Source organism: Plectropomus leopardus, chromosome 15, assembly GCF_008729295.1.
Source record: "Plectropomus leopardus isolate mb chromosome 15, YSFRI_Pleo_2.0, whole genome shotgun sequence".
In the NCBI taxonomy this organism is placed as follows: domain Eukaryota; kingdom Metazoa; phylum Chordata; class Actinopteri; order Perciformes; family Serranidae; genus Plectropomus; species Plectropomus leopardus.
Window position 1 is genome coordinate 16,354,782 of NC_056477.1, and position 25,892 is coordinate 16,380,673.

Sequence of the window (25,892 nt, forward strand, 5' to 3'; positions counted from 1 at the left end):
GTACTTTTTAACACTTTTAGAAGAATGAGGGAAATCACTGCCAAACAGCACATAAAAAAAACAGTTTATTGACACCAAAGGTTGTTAGTAAAGAAATAATGCAAATGATCATTTCAGTCAGTAAATGCAGTATACAGGAGAACCCTGAAGATACAAATTTTAAATGCAGTCTTTCACTTGATGCTAATGAGAGCACAAATACATCAGACGCCATGCCAGAATGCTTTTTTACATCCACCTTAATATTCCCCTCCCCCGCAAAGATTTGAAAACCCACCTGATACGAAATAGAAAACAGGTGCAGACAGGGCTTGTATTACAATAAATAAAATGTGAAGAAACTGCCCTGCAGTTACAATAAGATCACTGAACTTTTAAACTAAATTGATCTAAAATGTAGAAAAAGTGTCTGTGGTTGAAAAGGTAAAAATGAGGAGTCAGTCTGATTTATAGAAACCTAAGATAGTGTACATTAAAAAAGCCAACATAACACATCGCTATCATCTTTTTTCACCACATCCTGGACATTCTCTACCAATCCAAAGTAAACTATTCACCATCGTCATTCATACGCAAACTGTCACAAACTACCTCATAACATCACATAAATCCTTTTTAATTTCCAGAAAGAATTGCACTTCCTCTAACCGCTCAAGTCAACACGACATCTAATGCTGTACATACAGGCTTAACCAAGTAACTACGTGCTCGTTGTTTCTATAAAAAATGTTAACTTTGAAACTAGCTGATTTTGATATCAGATAAATATTTTTTGCTGTCCAGCAACAAAGCACAGAGCTCAGTCAGAGCTCCTGGCTTCTAAGATTTTACGCCTCTGCTGTCTTTGGAGTAAAAGGAGGACGTGGGGTGATTTGTGGAATGAGTGAATGTATCAGTTGTTGATTGGAGGCCTTCTCTTCGTGATCAGAGCCTGGGTGGGGGTCGAGACGGTGGGGGTCCTGGGGGCCCAGGGGGTGCACGAGATGGGGGTGGACCTGGAGGGGGTTGGATCACAGGAGGGGGTGCGCGGGAGGGCGGTGTGGTGCGAGGCCCTCTTGATGGAGGCTTTGTACGTGGGACAGAGTTGGAGACCAGAGGTTGCTGTTCGGCAGGCGGAGGTGAAGCAGGAGGTGGTGGCAAGGATGAGTGATGTTTGTGAGGAGGAGCCTGGTTGTTCGGGGTGGATTCCCCGTCTTTGACTCGTTGGAAACTAATACAGCGACCCTGCAAGACACAGACGAAGGTTAACTACTCATCATTTCAATGCAGACTAAAATGTAATGATCTTTTTCTGGTACAGGACATAAATCCTCCACAGCAGACTCACCAACTTCAACAAACAAACCACACTACAAAACAATATCACAATATACCAACAACAATTACATAAGTAATCACAAATCAGCTCTAAAATTATACAAAATATTCTTTGTTGACCAGAATTGATTCAATAGATTTTTAAAAGAATTAACCGAAAGAGCCTGCACTGTGTCCTCTGGAAGCTTGTTCCATGCTTTCACTGCACAAATAGTGAAGAAGGTTTTTCTCTTTTCAGAGACACACTTTAATGGATGTAATTGTCGAGAGTTCCCTCTTAAATCATATCAATTATTCCAAAATGCAGTGCATCTTTTTGCAAAATCAATGCGCTTGTTAGAACCACAAGCCAAAGTGGTTTGTGTGAGTCATCGGCCAGCACTGCTGACAGAGGCATGTGTGTTTGAGGCCCCCAGAGGGCACACAGAGCTGCTTCTGTCTTCTGTCCACACCTGCACTACAATAGCTGTGATGCTTGCAAAGACGGGCACTGACAAAGTTATCACGCACAGACACAGACACATGCTCTTGCAGTCCGCAGCTTTCCTCTATCCCCCTCCTCTTCTGCTGTGACTCGGCCTCTCTTGATGCAGAACAGAAAGTTGTTTATGTCTCTTATGTGCTCGACTTGTTAGAATGTAAAGGGACATTTCAACATCCCAACAATAGTTAACAGAGGCCCCTTAGCGTTTAACATAATTTACAAGTCGGGGAGAATGGAACGCTTCTCTTATTGTTCTCATTAATGGTTTTCCTCTCTGTTCCCTGCATAGCATCCTCCTGCACACACACACACACACACACACACATGTCTTGGTCGGTCAGAGTGTGAAGGATGGAAAGTAGGTCTCTGTGTCACAGACCCTTGGTGGTCTGATTATAACACCTTATTAAACAGAGAGGCCCTAAAGTCGCACAGGGGCCAATAAGAGGACCCCAGCAGCAGTAGCTTTGTGACTGAGGGGGCCATTGTGTGTGTGTGTGTGTGTGTTTGTATGAGGGGTGCGTAATTGACTGGGGGTCGGCCCGGTAGGGGGGGTGACTGCTTTGGTCTTGTCGCCAGTCCGCGGTGAAAAGGCCAGTTTGTGAACAGCAGAGCAGCAGTACAACACCAGAGAGAGCATATGGACACAATGAGAACACAAGCTCATGAATATGAGTGTGTTTGTGTGTGTGTGTGTGTGTGTGTGTGTGTGTGTGTGTGTGACTGTAAGCATGCCTCCACCAGAACATATGGCCTGAATGAAACCTCGGGCTCATGAATAACAGAAAGAGAGGGAAGGACAGGTTAGAGGGCTGGCAGCAAAACAACGAAAGATTGGTGTTGCAGCAGAAAATTAGCAAAAAGAGATTTTTACACTTTCCAGGCGATGATTGTGTGAGAGGAAAGCGATGTGCCACTTGTGATGATCAGTCTCCCTGTGTGTGCCTTTGGCTGTGATGTCTGTCACTGCTTTACTTTCCCTCTTGGCGATTGTTTACTTCAAACCCTCAACTACAAAACAATACCCTGAAAACACATCCAGCATTCCTCCTCACACCACTCCTCTGTCCGGCCTCCTCCTGAGCCCAAAGACGTCCCTCACACACACACACACACACACACACACACACACACACACACACACGAAGCAGATATTTTGTGGCCGTTTACAAGGAACTGATGCACACACTCAATTGTCAGCATTATAGTTAAGAAAACAGGAGAAAGACGAAACAGTGGAGACGCACATCTGACCTGACAGCTCTGCGTGTCACCTCACATGACATTGCAGCGATTCCACTCACAGAATGAAAATGTAAGAGTTAACACACTTCATGTGCTGCTCTGAAGCACAGAAAAATGTAGATAATGTTCGAATAACAGATCTGAAATGGAGAGTATTATGACGTCGCTTTAGCCAGGTTACAAACGCACATATTTCATCACTCACATGTAGTGGTATCTAGATAGTTAAGATTTTATTTGTTGAGATTATGAGTTTTCTGAAATGTATTCCTCCACACCAATACAATAGGGGTAATTAAATTTGTGCTGCTCCATGCATTTATCAGATTACACTCACAAAACTACGCAGTTAACATGTTTTTCCAGAATCAATGGCTCTGTGGTTGTAGATCAATAGTTCCCAACTTTTCCGCCTGACTCAGGTTGTTTGGACACATTTACTTTGCATCGATCATCAAATTGGTTGAATCAGTGCTTGAGATAATAAACAGTTTTCACTGGAACTACTTTGTACTTTCTAATAATATTGACAAAACTGTCTGTAGATTACTGAGAGTGCCAGTGAAACTGATACTCAAAACAGATGCTGCTAATAATAATTTTCTTTCTTTCTTTTTTTTAATTTCTCAGTTCCACGGCAACTTGCAAATTGCTTTTTAATGAAAAACATAATATCGTTAAAGGCTTTAGAAAAAGTAAGTGGACCTTGAATTAACATTGTTTTGTCACATTGTAAATGCTCTGTGCAACACAAACAAAATTCCATTCACTCCACTGTTATTTGAGACACAACCTAAAACTGCCTGCATGGTAGGGATGAAACAGTTAACTGTTTCATACCTCTGATGGTTAGTATTATCGTTTTTCAATTTTCATCACAATTAAAACCATCTTTGATGTGCTTTGAAAAACTCATGATAACCTAGTGATGCTACTGGTCCCAATGGTCCTCATCTTCAGTGACACAGATACTTAGGTAAGCAATTCAAAGACAGGCTATCTTTAATGCACGTCTTATATGGTTGCCCTATGTTTACATAAGGTTTTGGCTATGTCAATATTTAAATGCTTGTGCAAACAAAACATGCTGCTTATGCTATTTGTGGTTTTCAAGATAAAACTTGGTGAAATTGTTTCAGTATGTGCATCAGTACTTTTTCAGCACATTTTAACAATACCGTGATAGTACTGATAATTTTGGTCACAATTAGATAGATACCAGACACCTAGATACCACTAGAGATAAGTGAGAAAATGTTTGTTTTGTTATTTGGGTGAATTGATCCTTTAAGTGAAGTGATTGTGGGACGAGTGGGTGAGGAAGGGGAGGTGCTGCTGTGCTCATTTGTTTCTCCTGAATCGTGAGGACGGAGGGATGGTGGCCGCCCTCTGGTCTGGTCTGTGCTGTGTGACGGGGCCATCAGAGCCATCAGCTCTGGGGACAAAAGAAGGGAACCTCTTCTGTCACAATATGGCTCGTGGCCTTTCAACTCCCCATCTGTTTGTGTGACGCTCACTCGGGAGAGCTGACACACACGTTACAGTGACACACATGTGCACGCCCGCACACACTGTAGGGAGAGATCAGACGCAAACAGGGAGTGTGGCAGAAACTGGCAGCCCTGCTGATGGCCGTTTGCAGAGGCAGTGAAGTAAGAGTAATGTGGGGAGAAGGCAGGACGAGCTCCTCCTGAGATGCTGGTTAACAATCTGCACCGAGAAGTCTGATCTGTGCTGGTTATCGCTGTGCTTTTTGCCACCTTGTTTTGTAATCCTGCTCTGCTTTTTGGCTGCAGTTCCTTGCGTTTGCAGGGGATGTTTGACACTGTGTTGAATTTAGATCCAGCTTTTGTGAACATGAGAAATAATCGTCTTTTATGTGCGATATGGCTATTAGCAACAATTCTGAACAACTATCACCCCTGCAACAAAAGTGGATTTTATCCCCCTCATTTCTTTCCATGTGAGGAGTAGCGTTTCATTTTCCTCAGTTAATGACTCGTGAAGGGAGTTGTGGGGGTCATTGTTGAACCACAGCCCCACAGAAAATGGCTGACAAAGACTCCTGAAACTTCTGTCCTGACAGAGATTAATTGTTCTGCTTCGATGAGAAAAAAAAAAGAAAAAATCCAAGCTGGAAAGAAGGGATAAAACATTTGATGATGAGCACTTTTACAGACTCCAGATACAGTACACACATACACACACACACATACACACACACAGTTACACAGTAAAGATGAATCATGCCATTCGAGGAACAAATCAATAAATTTTACAGCGATATGGTCCCAGCTCCAAGAGGCGACAATGAAACCATTTATAACGGAGCAGCTGCTTCACCATGACAACTAGTATGATGATGAAAACATGTTGTTGGGGTTATGGGATGCAACACACAGGGTCAAGGTTAGATAAGAGGAGCCGCTCTGCTCGCTCTTGTTCTGTCGCTCACACCCGGCATAACACACAGTGATGTCATGATTTAGGACTTTTCATGACCAGCAGTAGCAGCAAGCAGCATATTTTTACTATAATTATCACTTGAAAGTAGAGTGAGTGTGTAACATGCCATGTGGAAATTTGATAGACATTTTCTGGGAGTCAAAGGGAATTCTCGGGTACAGAAGAGTACAGTGCTCCTTGTGTGTGAACAATGGCAGCTTTGACGAGCCGAACGGTATCAGTGGCTCATTCACTTGCTGTGTGTGTGTGTGTCAGTGCACATGTGGCAAATTAGTACTGAGCTGCTGTGTTGAAGATTGTACATGTTGCTCACTGACACATGTTGTCTTTATGCAATGTGACAGACAGAACGCAGATGCTCAATTGTCAACATACAGAAGACGGAAAACACACTGAAATCTTCTGCGCCATCAACCAACTCATAAAAAGCTTTAGGTGGTTGTTACCCACACAGCCATAACCCCAAATTACATATAATTACCAAATTATAGTTTTGTATTAGTCATCACGTCTGTTTGTGGTACAGCAGATTTTCTAGTCATGTTTAAAGTGAAAATAAAGATGAAATATGACAGCAATTGAGTGTCAAGCTCACCTCCTCTCCAGGCTGCGGCCTCATCAGGGATACCTGGTCATAACCTCTCCTGAACAGGGCCCACAGAGCGTCTAGCTTCCCCTGGAGGACCAGAGAGAAAAAGAAACATTTTACAAGGATTTTTAATGTATACATATATATATATATATATGTAAGCATGTAAACATGATTTATTAGAAACCCCAAATACAAATGTAAACGTGGAAATAAGCTAATAGTATACATTTAACCTTTTAAAGAAAATGACATAAAAGGCTAACCTTGATAGGTGTGTACCACCTCCTCTGCTGTGGTGGGCGACGTGGTGGTTTCCGAGGCTTGGGTTCATACGGTTCAAATTCTTGCTCTGGCATCTTTACAACTGCATTTTTAGGTTTGTCCAGCTTCGCACCTTCCTCAGTGGACCCCTTCTCCCCCCATCGCACCTAAAAAAACCCTCATTAACATGTATATTCTTTTGAGCTTTGAAAATGTAAGCATGCGTGTGTGTGTTGATGCATACCTCCATGCGTTTGATGCCCCCCACTCCTCTTCCTCCGTAGTAGGATGCATCCACAGTGGGCCACCTCTTTTTGGGCATCCCATCCTCATCATCTGATTCCTTAAGAGTGAGACTCAGTTACATGACACAGCTCATATTAACTCGGGGCTGACAGATCATCGGCCTGGCTGATTATTAGGGCAGATATCTGGCTTTTTGTTGATTATCTGTATTGGTATTCTATTTTAATGTTTGCAGATAAAATCAATTAATTAAAAAGTGCAAGTGTAAGCATGGGAGGAACTTTTGCTTTGTAAAGCTATTATTATTTAAATTTTCACTTGAATTTATATTGTTGCTGGGAGCTTGCTGTATATGATGTTGAGTGTTTCAGTTTTAATAAAACATTTACTAAAGGCATTTTGACAAAGTTCTGTGTTAGCGTTTGTCATATTTCAAATTCTAAATGTTTTCATTTTTATCGTAAATGCATATCCGTTCCAAATATGGGTTATTGGTCTCATTAACTACAAATAATTTGTATTGGTATCGGCCCTGAAAAACCATTATCATTCAACCCTTAATATTAACATCAGTTCTACCAATGCAATAATATCACTAACAACAGTAATATTTAGTCACAGTGAGAGAAGAAACAACTTACTGGCTCTGGAGGAGGAGGTGGTGGAGGTTCTTTGATCACCTGAAAGTTGAAAAAGAAATGTCACATGGGAACCGAAGATGTAATTAACAGATGACTAAAAGCTGACATACTTATGTCTGAAGTTCAAACTTACCACAGTGCAGCAGAGAGGCCAGAACCACCACATCAGCAGCAGAGCCAACAGCAGGAACACCACCAGCAACGATATCAAAACGATGGTGCCGTCGAACTGCAGACAAACAAAATGATGGGATTCAAGTTAATCTGGACTAAAAAACAATGAAACGAGAAAAAGGTGAAACTGAAGAGTACTCACAGCCTCCTCTGATGACAGACACAACAGAGGAGACCTCAGAGAGGAAGGAGGGAAGAATAAGACTGGAGAACCAGGAGAAAATAAGAAGGTTGAAAGAAAGTTTATTCAAATAAGGCAGCATGCCAGAAGGAAATATCATAATGTGTTGTGATAGTGCGAACTTTATGCACAGGATGTACTCACACATTCAGTAGTGGTGATGTGAACAGAGCTGGTGATGTAGGAGATGCCTTCATTCATGCTCACCTGCAGATAGATCACCCTGCGGAAAACACAAACTTGTTACCTGTCTGACACAGAAATGCAACACACTTGACACGCTTGAGTGCACATCTGCTTGCGTGTATTTGCAGTCTTGTTGCGGCTACTGTAAAAGCTCGCCCTGAGGTGTGAAACACATTCCTCCATCTACTTTGTCCATACTTGCTGCCTTATAAGTGCACAAACATGCTGACATAGACACAAAGCCAGAGTCTTTTAAAGAGGTCAGGGAGTTCTCCACCCACAGAAGGAATCTCTTCTGTTTGGATCAGACCCAGACCTCTAATGTGGAAACCACAGACAGCTAAATGACTTCTTTTTCTGCAGGATTCAGTGCTGATATCTGCAGCTGGAGCTGCACAAAGATATGCAGGGCAGGGACAGGAGACCAAAATGTTTAGTTTTTGGTGGGGTAGATGACAGATAACAAAGACTGTACAGGATTTAAGACGCAAACAACAGAATACGCAGGTTATTCATAAAGCTCTTAAAGGGACAGTTCACCCCAAAATCAAATATACATATTTTATTTCTTCTTTGGTGTGAGTTGCCAGATGTTAGAGATATTGGCTGTAGAGATGTCTGCGTTATCTCTGATATATAAAGGTCTTGTTTATGTTCTTATCGTAAAGAGCCAGAAGACCCCAAAATAAAAAATAAAAAATTTTCCCCTTACCTGTAGTGCTATTCATTAGTCTAGATTGTGTTGGAGTTATCAACATTACAGATGTCTGCCCTCTCTTGAATACAATGGACCTTAATGGCACTCAGCTTGTGGTGAGTCATTTTTTGCCAGAAAAATACATTTGAAAAAATCAATGGCAATGTCTCTTTCCAGAAATCACTGGATTACTCAAAAAATTCCACAGAGCTTGTTGAGAGCAGTTTAATGTAGGAACTATTTTCTTTCTACCTAATTACACCCACTAACCGTGTGCATGAGCAGAAGTAAGCGTGTATCTACTGCTACCATGGAGCTAGCTAATGTTACAGCTCAGCCCAGGAGAATTCACATCTAATACTGTCACAAGCCTCTTGTCCATGAGTTGATGCACACTTCCTCTTATCGGTGATACAGTTGTAGTTCAGTAGAAAGAAAATAGTTCCTGCAAGAAACTGCTCACAAAAAGGTCTGTGAATTATCTTGAGTATATGGCTCATGGAAGGAGGCATTACTGTTGAGGCATTGCTGTTGAGTTTTTCAAATATACTTTTTGGCACTTTGAGCACCACAAGCTGAGTGACATCTAGTTCCATCATATTAGAGAGAAGGCAGATATCTCTACAACCAATATCTCAATACTCTAGAGTGATAAATAGTTCTGCAGGTAAGAGGGAAAAAAAGTACTTTTTGATTTTGAGGTGAACAGTCCCTTTAAGAAAAAATAACAAAAACAAGACATGTTAGTCACATAGGCATTCAGGGGTGGAAACGCAGACAGCTGGATTGTGGCTATAGGTTTGGAAAAGAATGGAGAAAGGCTTCTTGTGCTCTTCTTATGGTTTGGGGGGGCAAAAACAAGAGGGGCGCATTGAGCTCTTGGTTTAGATTTGAGTGGGGGGTGACAAGGAGGAGGTCACTGCAGGGGTGGGGAGACGGGCAGAAGAGAGGAAACAGAGTGGGGGATGGTAGGAGGAGGGCCCTTCCTGTTCTACATCCCTTTAGCACTGTCCCTCCCTTCTGAGACCCCCTCTTCACTTCCTCAATCGCCGGCTCTGTTTTCGCCTCCTCACCCCTCCTCTATCCTCTCCATACTGTAGCTCGTCTCATAACTCGTGCTGACACTGACTTCAGAGGAAGAAACTGGCGGTGCAGGTGCCACTCATCTTTTCTTCTACTTCTTCCCCTTCTCTGTGCCCCCCTTCCCCATTTTATGGTCAGCCCTTCTTTCAGGCAGGGGACACGGGGCTATCAGCTCCTCTCTGACAGATAGATCTCAGCCCCTATCAATCATCAATCTGCCCACTATATATGTCTTTGCCCTGTGTGTGTGTGTGTGTGTGTGTGTGTGCGCGCAGGAGGGGGAGCTGCATCCGGAAGGTTCCCAGTCAACACAGATTTGTATGACGGCAGTGTCAATGACTTCATTATAAGCGACAAGGCTTGGGTGGAACAGGAGTTGAGGTGAGGGTCTTTGGGGTTTGGGTGAAGAGGTGATGCTGGAAGCTGGACTCCCAATGTCTTCAATGTTTAGACTGAACAACCCCAAAACAGGAAGCAGCTCACCCATAATGTGATCCGACACGTAAGGGTGATTTTGCTGGGCTGCAGCTAGTGATTGTTTCCGTTATTGATAAAGCTGGGGTCAAGTGAAATACTAAATGTACTTTGCAATCTGTAATAGGAGGCGATCTATATACCACTGGTATAAACTGTCCTCTTCCTATTATTCTACTACAGATTATTCTCCCTGTATTATTTAATCTAAAGTTTTATGACTATTCTTTTTAAGTTTCGTTTTAGATTTAGTGCTCATTCGATGACTCTACCACGGACAGAAGGTGTGATAACAGACTTCAACAGTTGACTTTGAAAACAAAACTCTCAACAAAACAGAACAAAAATCTCAACACGACTTCAGCAGTGTTGGTCAGATAGTGCTGCCATCTTAGTCAGTGGTTTAGGATCTTTAGATAATGTGTCTCATCCATTGTACTTTTATATAGGAAAGTATGGTTACAATGTCAAAAATCGTTTGTTTTCTTTGGCAGCACCTTTGGCGGTAAGCAGCAACTGCAGGCATGTTTTTGGATCTCACCTCCCAGCTTCGCCTGTGTGACATCTTTTTCTTTAGATTTGCACCTATTTTTGAAGTGTAATTGTCTGCAGTCATTGCTCTTTTCTTAGTTTGTTCGGTCATAGTAACCATTTACTGCACAAACAAGAGAGTTGAAGAGCAAGTTGAGTTAGCGCTACCTATCCTCTATCATCTTGGACTTCTACTTAAACAAAATAATCAATTTAAACCATAAATCAGTGTAGTAAAAGCACAAATGGACACATAAAAATTCACCAGAATACAGGAAATGAAGTGTTTGACGCTAAAAATTTGTGGTGGAGGACCCCACCAACCCCCTGTTTCACATGTGTGTGCCTCCAATGTTGATACAAAACTTACAGGTCGTGACTTAACAGAAGATATATGAGATTAATATTGTAAATGGCAAAATTATGCAAGATGTTAATTGCATATTAACATCACCCAAGAAGATTTTTTCTTATTGCATTACATTACATATTTCCATGTCTGTCTGCACATTACCAGCATTGCCAGCTGTTGGCCTCCTCTCTGGGCCTTTCAGCCATTCACAGCTGACTTCCTCTTCAGTAGCACTCAGGCTGTTCAGGCAGTGCTCACTCTGCTCTAATGGGCTTCTGTTACATGGAAGGATGTCTCCTTTAGGCACCACTGCAGTGTGTAATGATGCTCCCTGTTTGGCTCTCAGGAGGAGCGGCCCGACCTCAAATAAAGCTTTGCTGTAAACAGCTATTAGTGGATTGTGATTTAGGTGATTTGTTGCTGTCTTTTTTTAAATCTGTGAAGTAAAATTACAATTCCATGTGCCACATCTGCTATACCATGTAAGTGAAATAATACTACATGTGACAGACTCTTAAATCTTCCTGTTACCACATTGAGAAAATCTCAGAGCAGTACTTTCATCAAAGCAGTACTTTTCACTGGCAGACAAGACAAGCTCAAACTGCGCTAGAAATCTGAGTGACAGCAACAAGACAGATGATGACTGGGAGGTGTCTGAGGCCGCGGGCCGCAGTGTATAATTATGCACAGGACTGCAGGCTGCGGGGACGGGAAGGCTGCCGGGCCTCAGTCCTCTCCGAGCTCAGCCCACAGCATCGCTCTGTCTGCCCCGCAAGAAACCTCTGCGCAGAACCACCAGGAGCAAAGCTGGGAGCCCTCAGAGGAAACTTTACACTGCCCCACCGACTCCACTCACACTTTCGGTCTCCCAAAGTGTCAGACAGAGATCGGGATACATCACACAACACACAAATACACACAAGCACGGTTGCGAAAGTCCTCTCCAGCAGGCTCTCATTAAGTCATGTTCCTGGGCTCTACTCCTGTTGTCCCCTTGTGATTGGTGTCTGGCTTCGTTAGCTGTGACAAACACTGATTGATCACAGACACTCAATGACTTTGGCCCTAATTTGTTCAAGGACAGCGGTCTTCTGTGTCCACACCAAACTTGTGTGCAGCTGGTGAATATCTCTCAGAGTGTTACAGCTGAACACGGAGAGTTTGGCTACTGGAGAAATAGCTGAGAAAGAGTGAGAGCCAAAAGAGATATGCTGCTTACCTCCCAACCTCCTCTATGACAGGAGCGGGACAGAGCAGGAAGGTGTCTTCTATCCCAGCTGGTTTCTCATCTGCACAGGGAGAAACAACCATTTTATGTTGGAGAAATTCTAAAATGTGCAGCCTAAACACTGTAACAAATTCTTCTTAAATGGACAAGCAAAACCCATAATCCCTTGATGCATTAATGTTATGTGTGTGCTGGTTTGCAGAACTTACCCACAGTGAATGTATCATTCAGTTTGAAGCTGCAGAGGACCTGGTCAATATTTCTGGCATGCAGAAACCCATTGCCTCTCACCACCACCTGGAAATTCTCTGAAACAAAATCCAAAAGAGTGCGTGCATCGTCAGAAATTATCAGCAGTTTGCACAGACAATGGTAAGACGCATATTTTCAGCTGTATGTGAGAGACATAAAAGATCAAAAATTGTTCTCCTATTTTAGTTTGAAGTAGAAGAAAATATCTGGTGTGCCATTATGGTCAGTGCTGGCAGCCATTCCCTCTCTCTGATGTGCTCAACTTAAGCAGGAGAAGCTTGTGCATGCCTCATTACTACTTGTTTATATCTGTGTGTCTGTGCGTGTATGTGTGGAAAGGCCATAATAAGCTCCAATGGTGCTAATGCTAAAAGTGTTGCTATTCACAAATGTGTGTTGTGCAGTAGCCAGAAGGTGTGTGTGCATGTGTGTGTGTTGTTGTTGACCTTTAGCTTCCCCCAAGCACTGTTAAAGCGCACTGACAGAGGCTTGCCAGCATATGCTGGAGTGTCTATGTGGCTGCTACCCAGCATATGTTAGAGAGTGGGAAAAAAACACTTGCTTAAAAACATGCCTGCAGGGCTGACAACAGCAAAGCACTGTCACAGTCGGTCTGACCTTACCTATGGCACCATTAACACTTGTCTCTATGCATCTGGATGCTATATGATGTACATACTGTATGTGCATGTGTTCAGTATGAGCATGCATGAATGTGTGCATGCGTGTGCATATGAGTGTGGTCTGTGGCTATCCTGGCTTACAGAGGTGAACGTTTGCCACACCTTTAACATTTAAAGCTCCAGCGTGAAGATCACTGGATAAAAACATGACGGGGTGTGTATGTGACAGTGCTTCCTTAAAGGTCAAACAGATTGCTATGAAAAGCATGAATACAGTCAGATGCACAAATGAAGGCAGAGCTGAGTGGAGAGAAGAAACAGCACTAAACATTTTTCTGCGCATCTCTGCATGTTAACAGACGCTGTAAAAATGTTGAAGAGTGGAGATCTGCTGTTGGTGGAGATCCAAGAGAAAAAGTTGTGATGAAGGAATACGTGGATAAGTTGTATATGTGATATACAGTTGATATTAAATATAAATATTACAGAAAATATTGCACCTTAGTTTGTACAGACAGGTATCCAGCCTCAGAAAGCCTTTTATAAGTCAAATTCGTAAAATTCTGCAACTGTGCACACAGCTGACCTCATACAACTGTGTCTATCTCTATAAGTGTGTATGTGTGTTTATTTACAGATGTTCAGTGACTTGCAACTTGTCAGCACTGCTCATGTCATTTCCTTAGCTAGACCCAGATACTACATGCACAAGCAAACACACACACCATCCAATAAACCACCCATCTCATTACTAATCATTTAATTTTCACCATGCACCAATGTTACCATAAAGCATAACCACAACAATCAGAACAATGCATTACATCTATATAATATAATCTTATACAACTTGCATTGCATTCACTTTCATAAAAATTATGGTTTGTGGCCACAACAATGTGCAACATATTTGGAGGTCTAAGCACCAATTATCCCTAATGCTCAGTGCCTTGGCTGCTTTAGTAGTCATCTCCCTTTCACACAATGTTACCATCAAACGGCAACAGCTGCAGTGTGACAGAGCACATGTGCACACACACAATAACACATAACTTGGAGATGGTGCAGATATTCCTTTAGTGACAACTGTCTGATTTTGAGCCTGATTGATCTCCTTCTCTTTTAAAGGTAGAAAATAAAATTTTAAAAAGATGCTTACTGAATTTATCAGCAAGTAAATGGTACATTGCATTATAACTACATGTAACAGCTTAGCATTTAGCAGAGAATTGTCCTATTCATTCAAGCATTAAATCCTGAGTCATTGTGAATATTTCCCAACCAAAATGTTCACTAAAAACACATATTATCAAATACGCTGTATCACTGTTTCCACATAGATTTTATCCATCTATTCTTATTAATAACTTATGGGTACAAAAGGAAAAAGTCTCCATGTGAACACACCATGACAAACACATACACACACACTAAAAGGTCAGTGCTGTCAGACACATGGTGGGCAGGGACTGGTGGTGCCCTGCTGACATGTTCAACACATATGCTTCTGCCCTCTCCTCTCTGCTCTCTGCGGCCACATGTCCATTTCCATCCACACCTGAGCATTTGACAAGGTTTAGATGTGTATGAATGTGTGCAACTATACACACATACATGCATGTGTGTCTTGTGTGCAAGAGAGAAAATGGGCTACGGGCTTGTCCGAACAGCAGCTCTTCAATCATGTTAGTGCGACGGGACAGTGAAGGGCAGGGAGGGGCAAAGGAGGACGGAACAACGGGGTGGAAAGGGTCAGACCTTAATGAAAGCAGCAATCTCTGCTGTCATGTTAGATCTAAGGCCCAACTCTCATTGGCCTCTCAGTGTGTGTGTGTGTGTGTGTGTGCGTGCATGTGTGTGTGTGTGTGTGTGGAATCAGTGCTGTCATGTCTGATAGTGTGGCCCAACGTTCACTGTCCAGTCTGATGGCCTGTTTGCAGGCAGCTCGGTCCGGTCACTTCACATCAATGTGAGGGACATGTGTGTACATGTGCTTTTGGTTAAGTGTATACGTGTGTGTGTGTGTGTGTGTGTGTGTGTGTGTGTGTGTGTGTGTGCGCTGACTACAGGACATCTTAACGTGTGTGTTGGTGTAAAGCATGTGTGACTACATGCAAGCAAAGAGAAAGACAGACAGGGAAACTGTCATAGTACCTATGCAATATGTCAGTCTGCACTTATATATAAAAGCATCAGGGTGGACGGATGTGTTTAGATGGTTAAATTTAAACCTCTGAGGACTCTTGTCCACAGTCTTGAAGTTCAAAATGTGAGCAGACTCTTGCTAAATGGTTGATAATAACATTATATCACATTACACTACAAGATGAAGCTTTGAGTTAGGGATAGAGGTGCCTGTTATTTCTCCACAGGACTATTTAAAGGCAACCATAAGCATAAGATGTACATATTGGATGTCGAGTCTGGCTCACAGGATGTATACTGCCATATACCACCTATTTAAAATGGAATTCACCGGAAAAATGACCAGTTTTCGAAATCCCTTTCAAGTTGCTACATGAAACTAGTCTCATATGGCCAGACCTATTGCCGCACTTCATTTAAGCGCTGTGCGTGAAACTGCAATCTCTAAGCTAGCAACTTACACACTAAAATCATAGACTGTATGAAATATTAGATAAAACCACTGTTACATAACCCATTTCTTTGTGGACTCATGGCCACTCTGGATTGGCCAACATTGGCACAATTAGAGATAGGTCAGCTATTCGAGACTATTGGATGTGTAAAATAAGAGTTGCATATTCTTCATACACATCATGTAACACAAAGCCAGCGGACTATAAGCATCAGCACATTACAATCCTTGCCCTCCATTAATTAGGCCATCATTGGCTAAAGTGGGTCCCTGGTCTCTTAGTTCACTGACCATTAGTGTGTTCATCAATCGAATAATAAATGAGGCTGTTGGAGGATATCTGGGCACATGTCGCGTGACACACACAGGCTCCTGCGACAGACCAGTAATTATTACATTGGGACAACTGTTAGTCTTTATATTTGTTCCTAATATTAGTCCTTTCAAGACAACATTTTAATTTCTCTAAAAATCCCCTCCTCTCTGTATCCTTTCCCGTCCTTCATATCCCATAATGGATGCTAATCTCCATTGGTTGCCCTGGTAGCACTGCTGCAAATGCACTCTCTTAAGTGAGTCCTAATAAGGTCATGTCAAAGCCCATCCATCCTGCTGGCTCCTACACATAACGGCTCTCTTCTACCGTCTCTCTTTGCTGTTATCCTGTTTCTTGCTTCCTGATCTGCTGTCAGAGACAGCAGAGCTGGACATTAAAGAAATGGTGCAAAGGAGGGCAGGGTTGAAACAGCAATTTAACATATACGATGTGGCAAACTAGGCCAGAGAAGCAGCCATGCTTAAAGATTCATGGCTAATTTCTCTGACCAACACCCGTCCCCCCTCCTCCTCCTTTTTGCACACATGCTGTGCTGAAGCAGCTATGCTAATTTCCCCCGGCCGTGAATGACAATACGCTCTCTGTCACTCCGCGGTCATAAGCGTCCATGCGATTACTCAACCTCATGTTCCTCTCCAGAGGCTTTGGATGACTGTCATCTGACACAATCGTACACCGTGACTGCCCAGCTCCTTAACAAGGAGGGGAAGCCCTTGCACCTCACACTGCTTACCTCCTGCACACACACTGGATGGCTCCGCCGCTAGAATCTCAATGCAGGACTTCTTGATGATCTGAGAGGAAAAAAAAAGAGCCACAAGACATTTAATAATAATATCACTGTGTTTATCTTCCTCTGTGTATAAATAAGTGTGTATGTGTATACATGTGGTATGTATGTGTCATACCGAGTCAATAATTCCCCTCAAGGCTTGGAAGCCTCCCCATACAGGAAACACATGCTCCACAGTGTCTGCAATAGTTGCAAGCTAGAAATACAAACAGACGCAGCAAAATATTTTTTGCATTTGCTTACTTATGCATTTGCAACATCCTTAATATCCTGCTGTGGATCCTACCTGGGTCTGATTGAATTCTTTGACCCCTACACAGTAAACAATGGCTCCCATGGACCTTGCCTTCTTTGCCTACAAAAAAGAGCAAATAAACCAAAATGCAGTGAGCTTTAAGAGACTTTGGTCGGCTTATGGAGCCAAATAAATCTCCCAAAGAACACATCAGATGTTCTCAGTCCGCAGTGCTGGAAATTTTAGACAGGAGCTAGACAACATGATGTGCATTAGCTCTGATGTAACATGTTAAGCACTGCCACAAAAGTTAATTGTGTTGGTTATGTACCTAGTACTTATTACTTACCAAGAAGCAAAAAACCAAAACAAACAAACGAAAAAGAAACAGAGAGCTTTAACCACTTGTGTTCAGTGTGGATGTTTGTGCAAAGTTCGAGGAAATTCTCTAAGGCCTTATTGAGATATTTTTTATTCACAGAGAATGAAACATATGGATATACGGCTGTATGAACATCCCGAAAACATAATGCCTCTGGCCATGGCTACCACTGGCACGCAAGCATAAAAAATATAAATATCACAAAGTAAAGAGTACAAAAAGTGTTGACAATATTTTGTCTGCCCCGCTCAAATTTCCCTAATTTATAACCCATCTTACCTCTCGCTGAGCTGTGTCAAACTGCCACTCATTAAGTTCTCCATCCGTCAGAGCGATGATAACACTGGCTGTCCCTGCAGAACACAAGACTTTTATGTTCAAACAATGCCTTAAATGTAGGAGAATGTAATGAGCATATTAGATGGAGCTTACCATGCCTCTCTTGATGAATCTGTGCATTAGCCTGAAATCATAAAGAAGTTAGATAGTCAAGATTTTGAACAAGTTAAATTACCTAAAATATTAAATATATTTATAATACTAAATATCAAAATAGCCTGCACTTGTTTAAAACATGCTGATTTTGTTACAAAGCAAGATCACAAATTCCACTTGGCTCAGAACAGGTGTCATTTTAGTTACCCTGTATGACTGAAATTGTTAGTGCTCATCATGAACCCATTCCTACACCTGACTAGTCTTTGATGTAGGTTTTCAAACTACCATTACATATGGAAATGTTGTTAAATCTTTAACCACCAAAACATGTTGCTGATTGAATTAATGCTTCGCTGAAATAGTTGTTCAGAAAGCTCAGCAGTTTCAAGAAGCTGCAAGTCTTTCATGATCCGAGCCACTCCTCATACTAATCAAATTGGCTCTGGTTCAAGATGCCAGGCTTCAATAATCCTCAGTGAATATTTTCAGGAATAAAATATTTTAGCAAAGACTAAACTCGTGAGATTTGGTCTGGCTTTGCCAATGCGTTGGATTTTCAGCCTCGTCCTTACCATCTCCAGGCCTAAATTCATAAATGTGTCTCCTCCGGGGATAACTCTTCTCAGAGCTGTTAAACCTCCAGTGATGGCCTCCCTGTAGGATAAACAGACAAAGTGCCTGATAAAATACACTGGACCAAAGCTGCTCATAGGAAAAGAGATTGAGAAATATTTACAGTGCAGAAGTTAGAAAGCGGGAGGCAGAGGGTGGTTAAGTTGGCAAGTAATTGTGTGGCTCAGGTAGTATCAAGTCCTCAGCCAAAGTCATCCTCAGTAGACAGAATGAAATGCTTTGTATTAGCTGGTTGTCCAGAGATTTGGAGAACCAAAGATAAATGCAACAAGAGCAGACTTGTCTAGCACTGGTATCATGTAGATTGGTGCATAAGAAACAGCGACAGTTCAGGTGTTGGTCTTACCTGTTCTCTGTCAGTTTCATGATGATGTTTCCTCGTGTGGAGAAGACAATGAAGGACATTCTCAGCATGGGGCTGCAAACACACAGTTGTTTTAAATTAACATGCACAAAAACAGAAAACACCCAAATTCTTGAATGATTAATCCTGCTTGTACCTGATAAACTTCTCTGCCAGCTGCTCCACAAAGGAGTAAATCTCGATCCAGTGATTCTTCACACTTCCAGATCTGAAAAACAACAAAAACACAACCTTATTAGGAAAAAAATGTGATGTTGCCACAGATTACTAATTACCATCATCCACAGCCAGTTTTATTTAATGAAATGTAGGATTACTGAGAAACACGTCCAGGTTTCACAGTGGGTTTGGGTTTATTCCTACAAAAATGTACATTTTTTTTTTCATCTGATAAGTTCAAAGCAAAGCTGACTGGGATACTATGGCAGCTTTTTTCCATGCTAGGCAGCTCAGGCGGTCAGTCCATTACTTTTGCCCAGACTAAATTATCTCAACAACCTTCAGATGCCCTGTAGTCTGGCACCAAGGCATTGGCGGCAAATCCTGTTGGTTGTGAAGTGGAGTACTAGCATGTCCCCGGGATGCTCAATCAGATTGGGATCTGGGGAATTTGGAGGCAAAGTTGACGCCTTGAGCTCTTTGTCACATTTCTTGGGCCATTTCTGAGCATTTTTTTAAGTGTGGCATGGTGCATTGTCCTTTTGGGGGGGCACTGCCATCAGGGAGTACCGTTGCCATGAGGGACTGTACTTGGTCTGTAACAGTGTTTGGGTAGAGTGTGTCAGGTGGCATCCAGATGAATGCCAGGACCCAAGTTTTTCCATCAAAACATTGCATTGTAACAAGATGATTGATGTTATTCACCTCATCTGTCAGTGGTTTTAATGTCTTGGCTGTTATGTTTATTTGTAACCTAATCTATGTGTATGAAATACACAAATGTTATGCTCCGTGCTTTACAGAAAAGTACAACACCAAAATTTTTACCCTGGTGACTGGGCTGCATAATCAGTAACTAAATGGAGTTATTTCACCCCACCTTAGCTGCAGAAAACAAAAGCAAAGCCTAAAATGGTTATGAGCTGCTCAATACAGTAATAACTTATAAAAATGCAAACCCCTTTCTGAATAATAGATCTATCTCTTTTCAGAGGCTGTAATTCAGGTAATGTAGGTTTTACAAGATTTGTACAAGTATGCACATACTGGATTTAACGGCCGTGATATGTTTCAGGAACAACCGTGACACTTTATGTGCTCCACATTCGAGGACATTCCTCTGGCCGCTCAGTCACATTCCATTAGTTCGGACTGTAACTTGTGAGCAGTGAGAGCTGCTGGTTAGCCCGCTACATGCTGCTGCGTACATGACAGTGTCCTTAATGAAGCCCAGTCCCAGGGGGCTGCTAATGGGGGCTAATTGCTGCTGGGCCAGAGGGTTGAGGTTAGACAGGGACAGATGTAGCAGTCCGCCTCTAGCAGGGACCATGAAGCAGGCAGCTGGCCTGTGTGTCCCTGTGTGTAACCTTTAGTATTAATGTTTATGTGACTGTGTGTGTATCTGTGTGTGTGAGGGGGAACAGATGGTCCCAGTGAGCACAGCCAGTCTAACAACAGGTTGGAGGTCTGCAGAGTGAAAAGACTGCCACATGAACAACAGAGGGACGCAGAAGTAACACTCAGCAGGGGGTAAATGTGTGTGTGAGTGTCAGGCTGTATATGGTGAGTGTCCATTGAGGGAGGCAGCATCAAACAGCAAAAGGCAGGGCTGTGTGTGTGTCTGTCTGTGTGTGTGTGTGTGTAATAGGGTCATAAACAGAGTGAAAGTCTTAGCTGGTTAGACTCATGGTTTTTTGTACCTCTCCTTAACCAGTTGCTTCCTGCTCCACTTATCCTTTCCTCTGGAAAGGAGAGCTTGATAAAAGCCCTGATCCAGGACGAGTCTCCTGGGGCAACAAGTCTCTCCATTTGAAAAAAAATGTTTATCTCATCCTAAGAGTCACAGAGTTCACTCGCAGACAACAGAAGCTCATTTTTAACCCAGTGAGCAGGACAGAAAGCATCTTAAAACACTGCAATAGAAAAAATGTTTGACAGCTCTTAAAGTGTTCTTTTTATCTATGAGAGTGAAGCAACTGGCTCCAATGACAGACAGTACTTATATGTGTATGAATGGCTGAGGAGGAGTTGGCCTGATGATCATTATTAGTCCTGAGTTTTGATTAATGATTCTTTATTTAAGTCAATCAACAAGCAGCTTGTTAATGTGAATATTTGCTGTTTTTGTCTGTTTTATTGCTTTAGGTTTTGGACTATTGCTCAAAATAAAATAAGCCACATGGACACATTATCCAGCCCCTCCAGGATGTTGGGATGTTATTATCCTGACAATGAAAGCAAATTCACCTATCCCTGTGAGTTCTGCACAACCTTGTAATTTTGTCCAATCACTGTGACATTTCTGCAAATTTGACCAATCATCATAACTTCCTGTGAGTGTCACCAATCATAGCAGTCCCCGGCACAACGTCAAAAAAAAAGTTCCAGCTAAAGACTGCAAGGCATTTCCAACACAAACGAAAGTCACTGATTGACAATCACTTTTCTACAGCACCTGGAGAAAGACTGAAACCTGTGGACAACAGACAAGACATACACCATGAGGCTGTTACATCCACGACTATTGCTGCAAGAATAAAGGTGAGTTAGACTGAATATGCAGCATTGGTGTCAGCGTTAGTGTAGCATAAACCACACATTTAGAATGGTGAAGTTTTATTCTTACTGTAGCAAACTGCCTTCAATTTTCAATGAATTATACCCCCTAAAAATCTTCACTAAATGACTTAAAACACTGCAACATCACAATTTTTTACTTTTTTCTTTTTTTTTTTTTGAAAAGCTGTTGTGTAACAGGCCACAACAATCCCAAAATAAGCCTGTGAAATCCTGGAGGGAGTGATTGCCCTCGGCTCTGTGCATTTTTCATTTTTCTCAGGCTTTTATTAGAATAAATGTTGGTCAATTAATCAGAAAAATGTCTGTGAGATTAGTTACCCCCTCTGGACACTGTCTGAGTGAATTAAATTGTTTTTTAATACTGCATTAGGAAAGTTTTCATTCTTAATACATTCACCATTAATTCAAAGTCAGATCATGTAGTGTAAACACACTGCATCTTTACTACTTTCATCAGAGGGCTGCAGGTCTACATCACTGCCATCATTCAACCAATTCAGACATATCTACTTTATACCTGCATTCCTAAATTTGCATAATATTCAGGCAGGATTTCTTTTTTTTCTGTAAGACATGGATCGATGAACACAAACCTCTGTTCAGAGCCCAGCCATAAAACATAACACCTATTATTCTATTTGTGGGCAACGGAGATAGAGAGGAAATATGCAGCCTGGTATTTGGTGTGGGTCAGACGTGGAGTGCAGGAATGTTTTCTAATGTTGGTTCTGTGTGTTGAGATGCGTCCAGTGGAGCACAACCACATTCTCTACTCAGCATGCATCATAACCTTCTGGACGGTGAAGTCAAATATGTGAGTTTGACGAACAGTCAGGAGGTGAAGATCAGTGCAGACACTTAAAAACATCCCTTATGCGTGATTTCGCTCCCTTCTCTATCTCTGAAGATTAGATTAGGTCACTGTGTGGCATTTAGGATTTGAAAAACAGCCAATGAGTCTGTGCCATCTCGGGGGGAAAAAAGAGCAGAAGCTTCCTGAAGGCTTGCCGAAACATGCAGGTCCAGACAGTCAAACAAACACAGGCGTACCACAGACTTGGCCATGCGTGACATGCCACGCTCCCCAGCCTGCCCTGAAACTTTTTGAAGCAAAGGATAGAGACTAAAGAGCGGCTGACAGATGTTTGCCGTGGACATCCGAAAGATCACCAAATGTGTCCAACGCAGAATAAAATGTCACTCAACGTGTCCAGCTCATAGCTGGTGCTCATGGGGCAACCGAGGACATACGGCGACCTTTTCTTTAAACCATTACCTCATCGTACTCCAAAATGTTATACACAGAAACCACAGTGTTTAACAGCCTCACCACTAAATCATTGCTCTCACTCTTTTGACCTGTTATTCCTTTACACAAACACTGCAACAAATTCTACTGTAAATTGTTTTTTTTTGGTTGACAAAGTATCTCTGTCTCTCTGCTCACTAAGCACGTTTCGACATGTCTAATCGTTCTGTGTCCACATTTAATCTCACCTTACAGCTGGAGCCAAGGTACGCCAAAAATGTCAATTATAACGTCTGAGCGGCTATGAATAGCAGCACAGACTCTGACTGCAGAGAGATCATCACACGTGAATAATTACTGTAGTAGTCAGGCTTGGCACAAATTGGTGGCAAAAACATCTTCACTTCAAATGTTCCAAAATTCGACAATTATAATATTTGAGAATGTATGCAGTGGCCTAATATGCCTTCTGTTTGGTTTAGAAATTGTGCTTCCTAAAGGTTTTTGGTATTTTGAAATGTTAAAAATGGCATACAGATACTTAAAGACTGATCATGTGTTGGTCTAAGAGTTGGTATTAGAAACAGGGTCATGGGCATTTTGGTAGCCTCGAGGTCCAGGAAGTAATCACAGGGACTCTGATTCAAATCATACTGAGGACCTTTGTCATCCTCGCCCTCGTATGCCTCATTTCCTGTCTACTGACTTCTATCAAACAAAGACAAACATTCCCAAATACTTGAAAAAAACAAACAAAGGTTACATTTCTAAAGATACAGCAGTACCACCTGTATATACAGCAGAAATGGGGCATACTTTAAAGAGGGTCTTTAAATTACTTTAAAATAGATTTCAATTCAGATATCCTGCAGCCTTTTTTTCTGGAAGGTGAGTGGTTGAAATGACTCAAACAAAACAAAGGATCTATTTTGGTAGTTTACCTTTGTATTGCCATCTTGTTCTATGTTTGTAGTCCACCATAGTTTGTGGTGTAGAATAAATAAGACTCAATCTAAACTGTCCATTGTTGGTGTCGTGCTGCTGAATTAAAGAGCTGGGGGAGGACACACCGGTCATAACTGGGCAACACTAATTTTGTCATGACAATAACTGATCTATAAAGAATTAATAAATAACTTGTTAACCAGTGATAAAGTCATTAGTTGCAACTTATAAAACATGAAAAGGTGCTGATATACATGTTTTATGTTGTTTTTGTTCCATAAAAACAACAAATCTGATCAGATTTAAGAAGTCTAACTGCACAAAAAAATGGACCCTGCTTCTGAGCATGGTCCTGATACCATCGGCCCACAGTAGATGGAGAGAAGAATAGTAAAGCACTGGTTCTCAACCAGGGGTCCAGGGACCTCCAGGGGTCCTTGGGTGAGTTCCAGGAGGTCCACAGGACAATGACAAACTGTTTATTTTCTGTTTTTAAATCACTATATCAGTCAACCCAGTGTAGAGGCATAGTGACTATTCTGAGCATTGGTTTGAAATCGTCCATTGTTACTTCTTTAACTATTCATAGCTTATGAATTAGGATCTTAAACATTTCTAACAACCAAAATCTTTTTCCAGATTGAGGTCTCTGAAGTGAAATCTTATCAAATGGGGGTCGGTGACCTGTTGTGTATCAATTTAGGCGAATGTGTAGATTTCAATCAGGACGAAAGAGACACATCCCACTCAGTATTTAGAAGATGTGTATTTATCTCCCCAAATAAAAACATTAAAGTATAGCAGAGGACATTAATTTTTAGAAAATTAAAGCCGTTTACACCATAAACCGATGTGACAATGCACACATTGGTGCATAGAAATTCACCAGAATGCAAGAAATTAGGTGTTTGATGCTCACGATTTTCTAGCAGAGGACCCCCCACTACTTCATGAGTGTCCCTCTATTGTTGAAACAAAACCTTCACCCTTGAATTTAGGGGTCCTTGGCACAATAAAGGCTGAGCAGCGCTGGTTTAAAGGATCACCAGGCCACACAGCACCGCTGTGGGGCAGCTGCTGCAGCTGTGTCCGCAGGCGTCATCAGCCTGAAACTCTATCCATCCTGCTCGCCCTGCCCACATCCCGTGGGTAAAAACTCAATCTGTTTGCCTCTCCACTTTGAACCGGGCGAAAAGAAAAGAAAAGCGTGCCAAAATGTCCCAATATACTCCTCCTACCTCAAATACAACATTGTTTACCTGTGCGAAAAGACACTTAAAGATAAATAGTGAGGATTAACGTTGATTTGGACGTGCTCTCCCATCAAACAAAAAAACTGCTATCTTATTTAGGACTGATTTTGTTTTACAAAGGTCAGATAAATGAAGGCTGGATTTTCCAATTTACGAGCCCAAACTTGTAGGTGACTTTTCTTCAGTGCTGTTACAACAACAGAGGCTGAATCTGACTGATGCGCTCCGCGTTTCCAAACAACTGGGCGGTTGCATGGCAATGCGCAGCGATGAGAAAGTAACAAAGCCGTAAATAATATCGGACACTCACTTGTCCAGGACAAAGTAGAGGTCGAAGGCACCCTGACAGGACCTTTCCTCCTCCTCCTCCTCCTGTTGCTCTCCCTGCAGCTCTCCTTTCACCGAGACACCGAGGAAGAAAATTCCCAGCAAAGCCAAGGCGAGAAGCATGCGAGTCTGTGTCCTCGCCATCTTTCCCGGTTTCTGTTGACTACTCCAACACTGTGTCAACTACAGATCTTCACATTTTCTCTCTGTCGTCTGTTTCTGGATCGACTGCGTGTTTCTAACGCGCTGTTTTCTCGACGATCCGTCCTGTTAGGCTGAGAGCATTCAGCCTGCAGGAGTCGAGTTCAGTTCAAGCCGGGCTCTCCCAACTCTTCTCTTTCAGATGAGAAAAAAAAAAACGCACTGGAGCGGGGCAGGATGGAGGAGAGGAGCGACACCCGAGGAGAGATACAAAACTCCACTTTTACACAGAAAAAAAGCTACACAAATCACTAAAAGAGGGAAGCAGATTATTTGTCAGAAGTAGTGTTTAGCAAAATAACAAACTGTTTGAGAACGGGAAAAACAAAATCTGCCTAATTTTCTTTTCTTATTTTTTTTT

At 42.1% G+C, this 25,892-nt stretch overlaps 1 protein-coding gene across 1 annotated transcript; it reads right to left on the reverse strand.

The window, feature by feature from the left end:
- Positions 1–171: 171 nt before the first annotated feature.
- antxr1d (ANTXR cell adhesion molecule 1d) lies at positions 172–25,682 on the reverse strand. Its single transcript, XM_042501684.1, has 18 exons — positions 25,314–25,682; positions 18,954–19,025; positions 18,800–18,871; positions 18,393–18,474; positions 17,815–17,845; positions 17,662–17,735; positions 17,052–17,120; positions 16,881–16,961; positions 16,706–16,766; positions 12,371–12,469; positions 12,153–12,222; positions 7,752–7,830; positions 7,386–7,481; positions 7,253–7,291; positions 6,610–6,708; positions 6,368–6,532; positions 6,108–6,188; positions 172–1,224 (listed from the first exon to the last, which is right to left on the reverse strand). The coding sequence occupies exons 1-18, from the start codon at positions 25,472–25,474 to the stop codon at positions 925–927; spliced, it is 1,731 nt and encodes a 576-aa protein (XP_042357618.1). The 5' UTR covers positions 25,475–25,682; the 3' UTR covers positions 172–924.
- Between the last annotated feature and the right edge of the window lie 210 nt (positions 25,683–25,892).

Coding starts and splice junctions, on each gene's coding strand:
- antxr1d (XM_042501684.1), bottom strand. CDS start 25,474: ATGGCGAGGACACAGACTCGCATGCTTCTCGCCTTGGCTTTGCTGGGA. Junction 19,026..25,313: donor CTCTACTTTGTCCTGGACAA/GTGAGTGTCCGA, acceptor GTTGTTTTTCAG/ATCTGGAAGTGTGAAGAATC. Junction 1,225..6,107: donor GGCCGCAGCCTGGAGAGGAG/GTGAGCTTGACA, acceptor TGTGTCTTGCAG/GGTCGCTGTATTAGTTTCCA.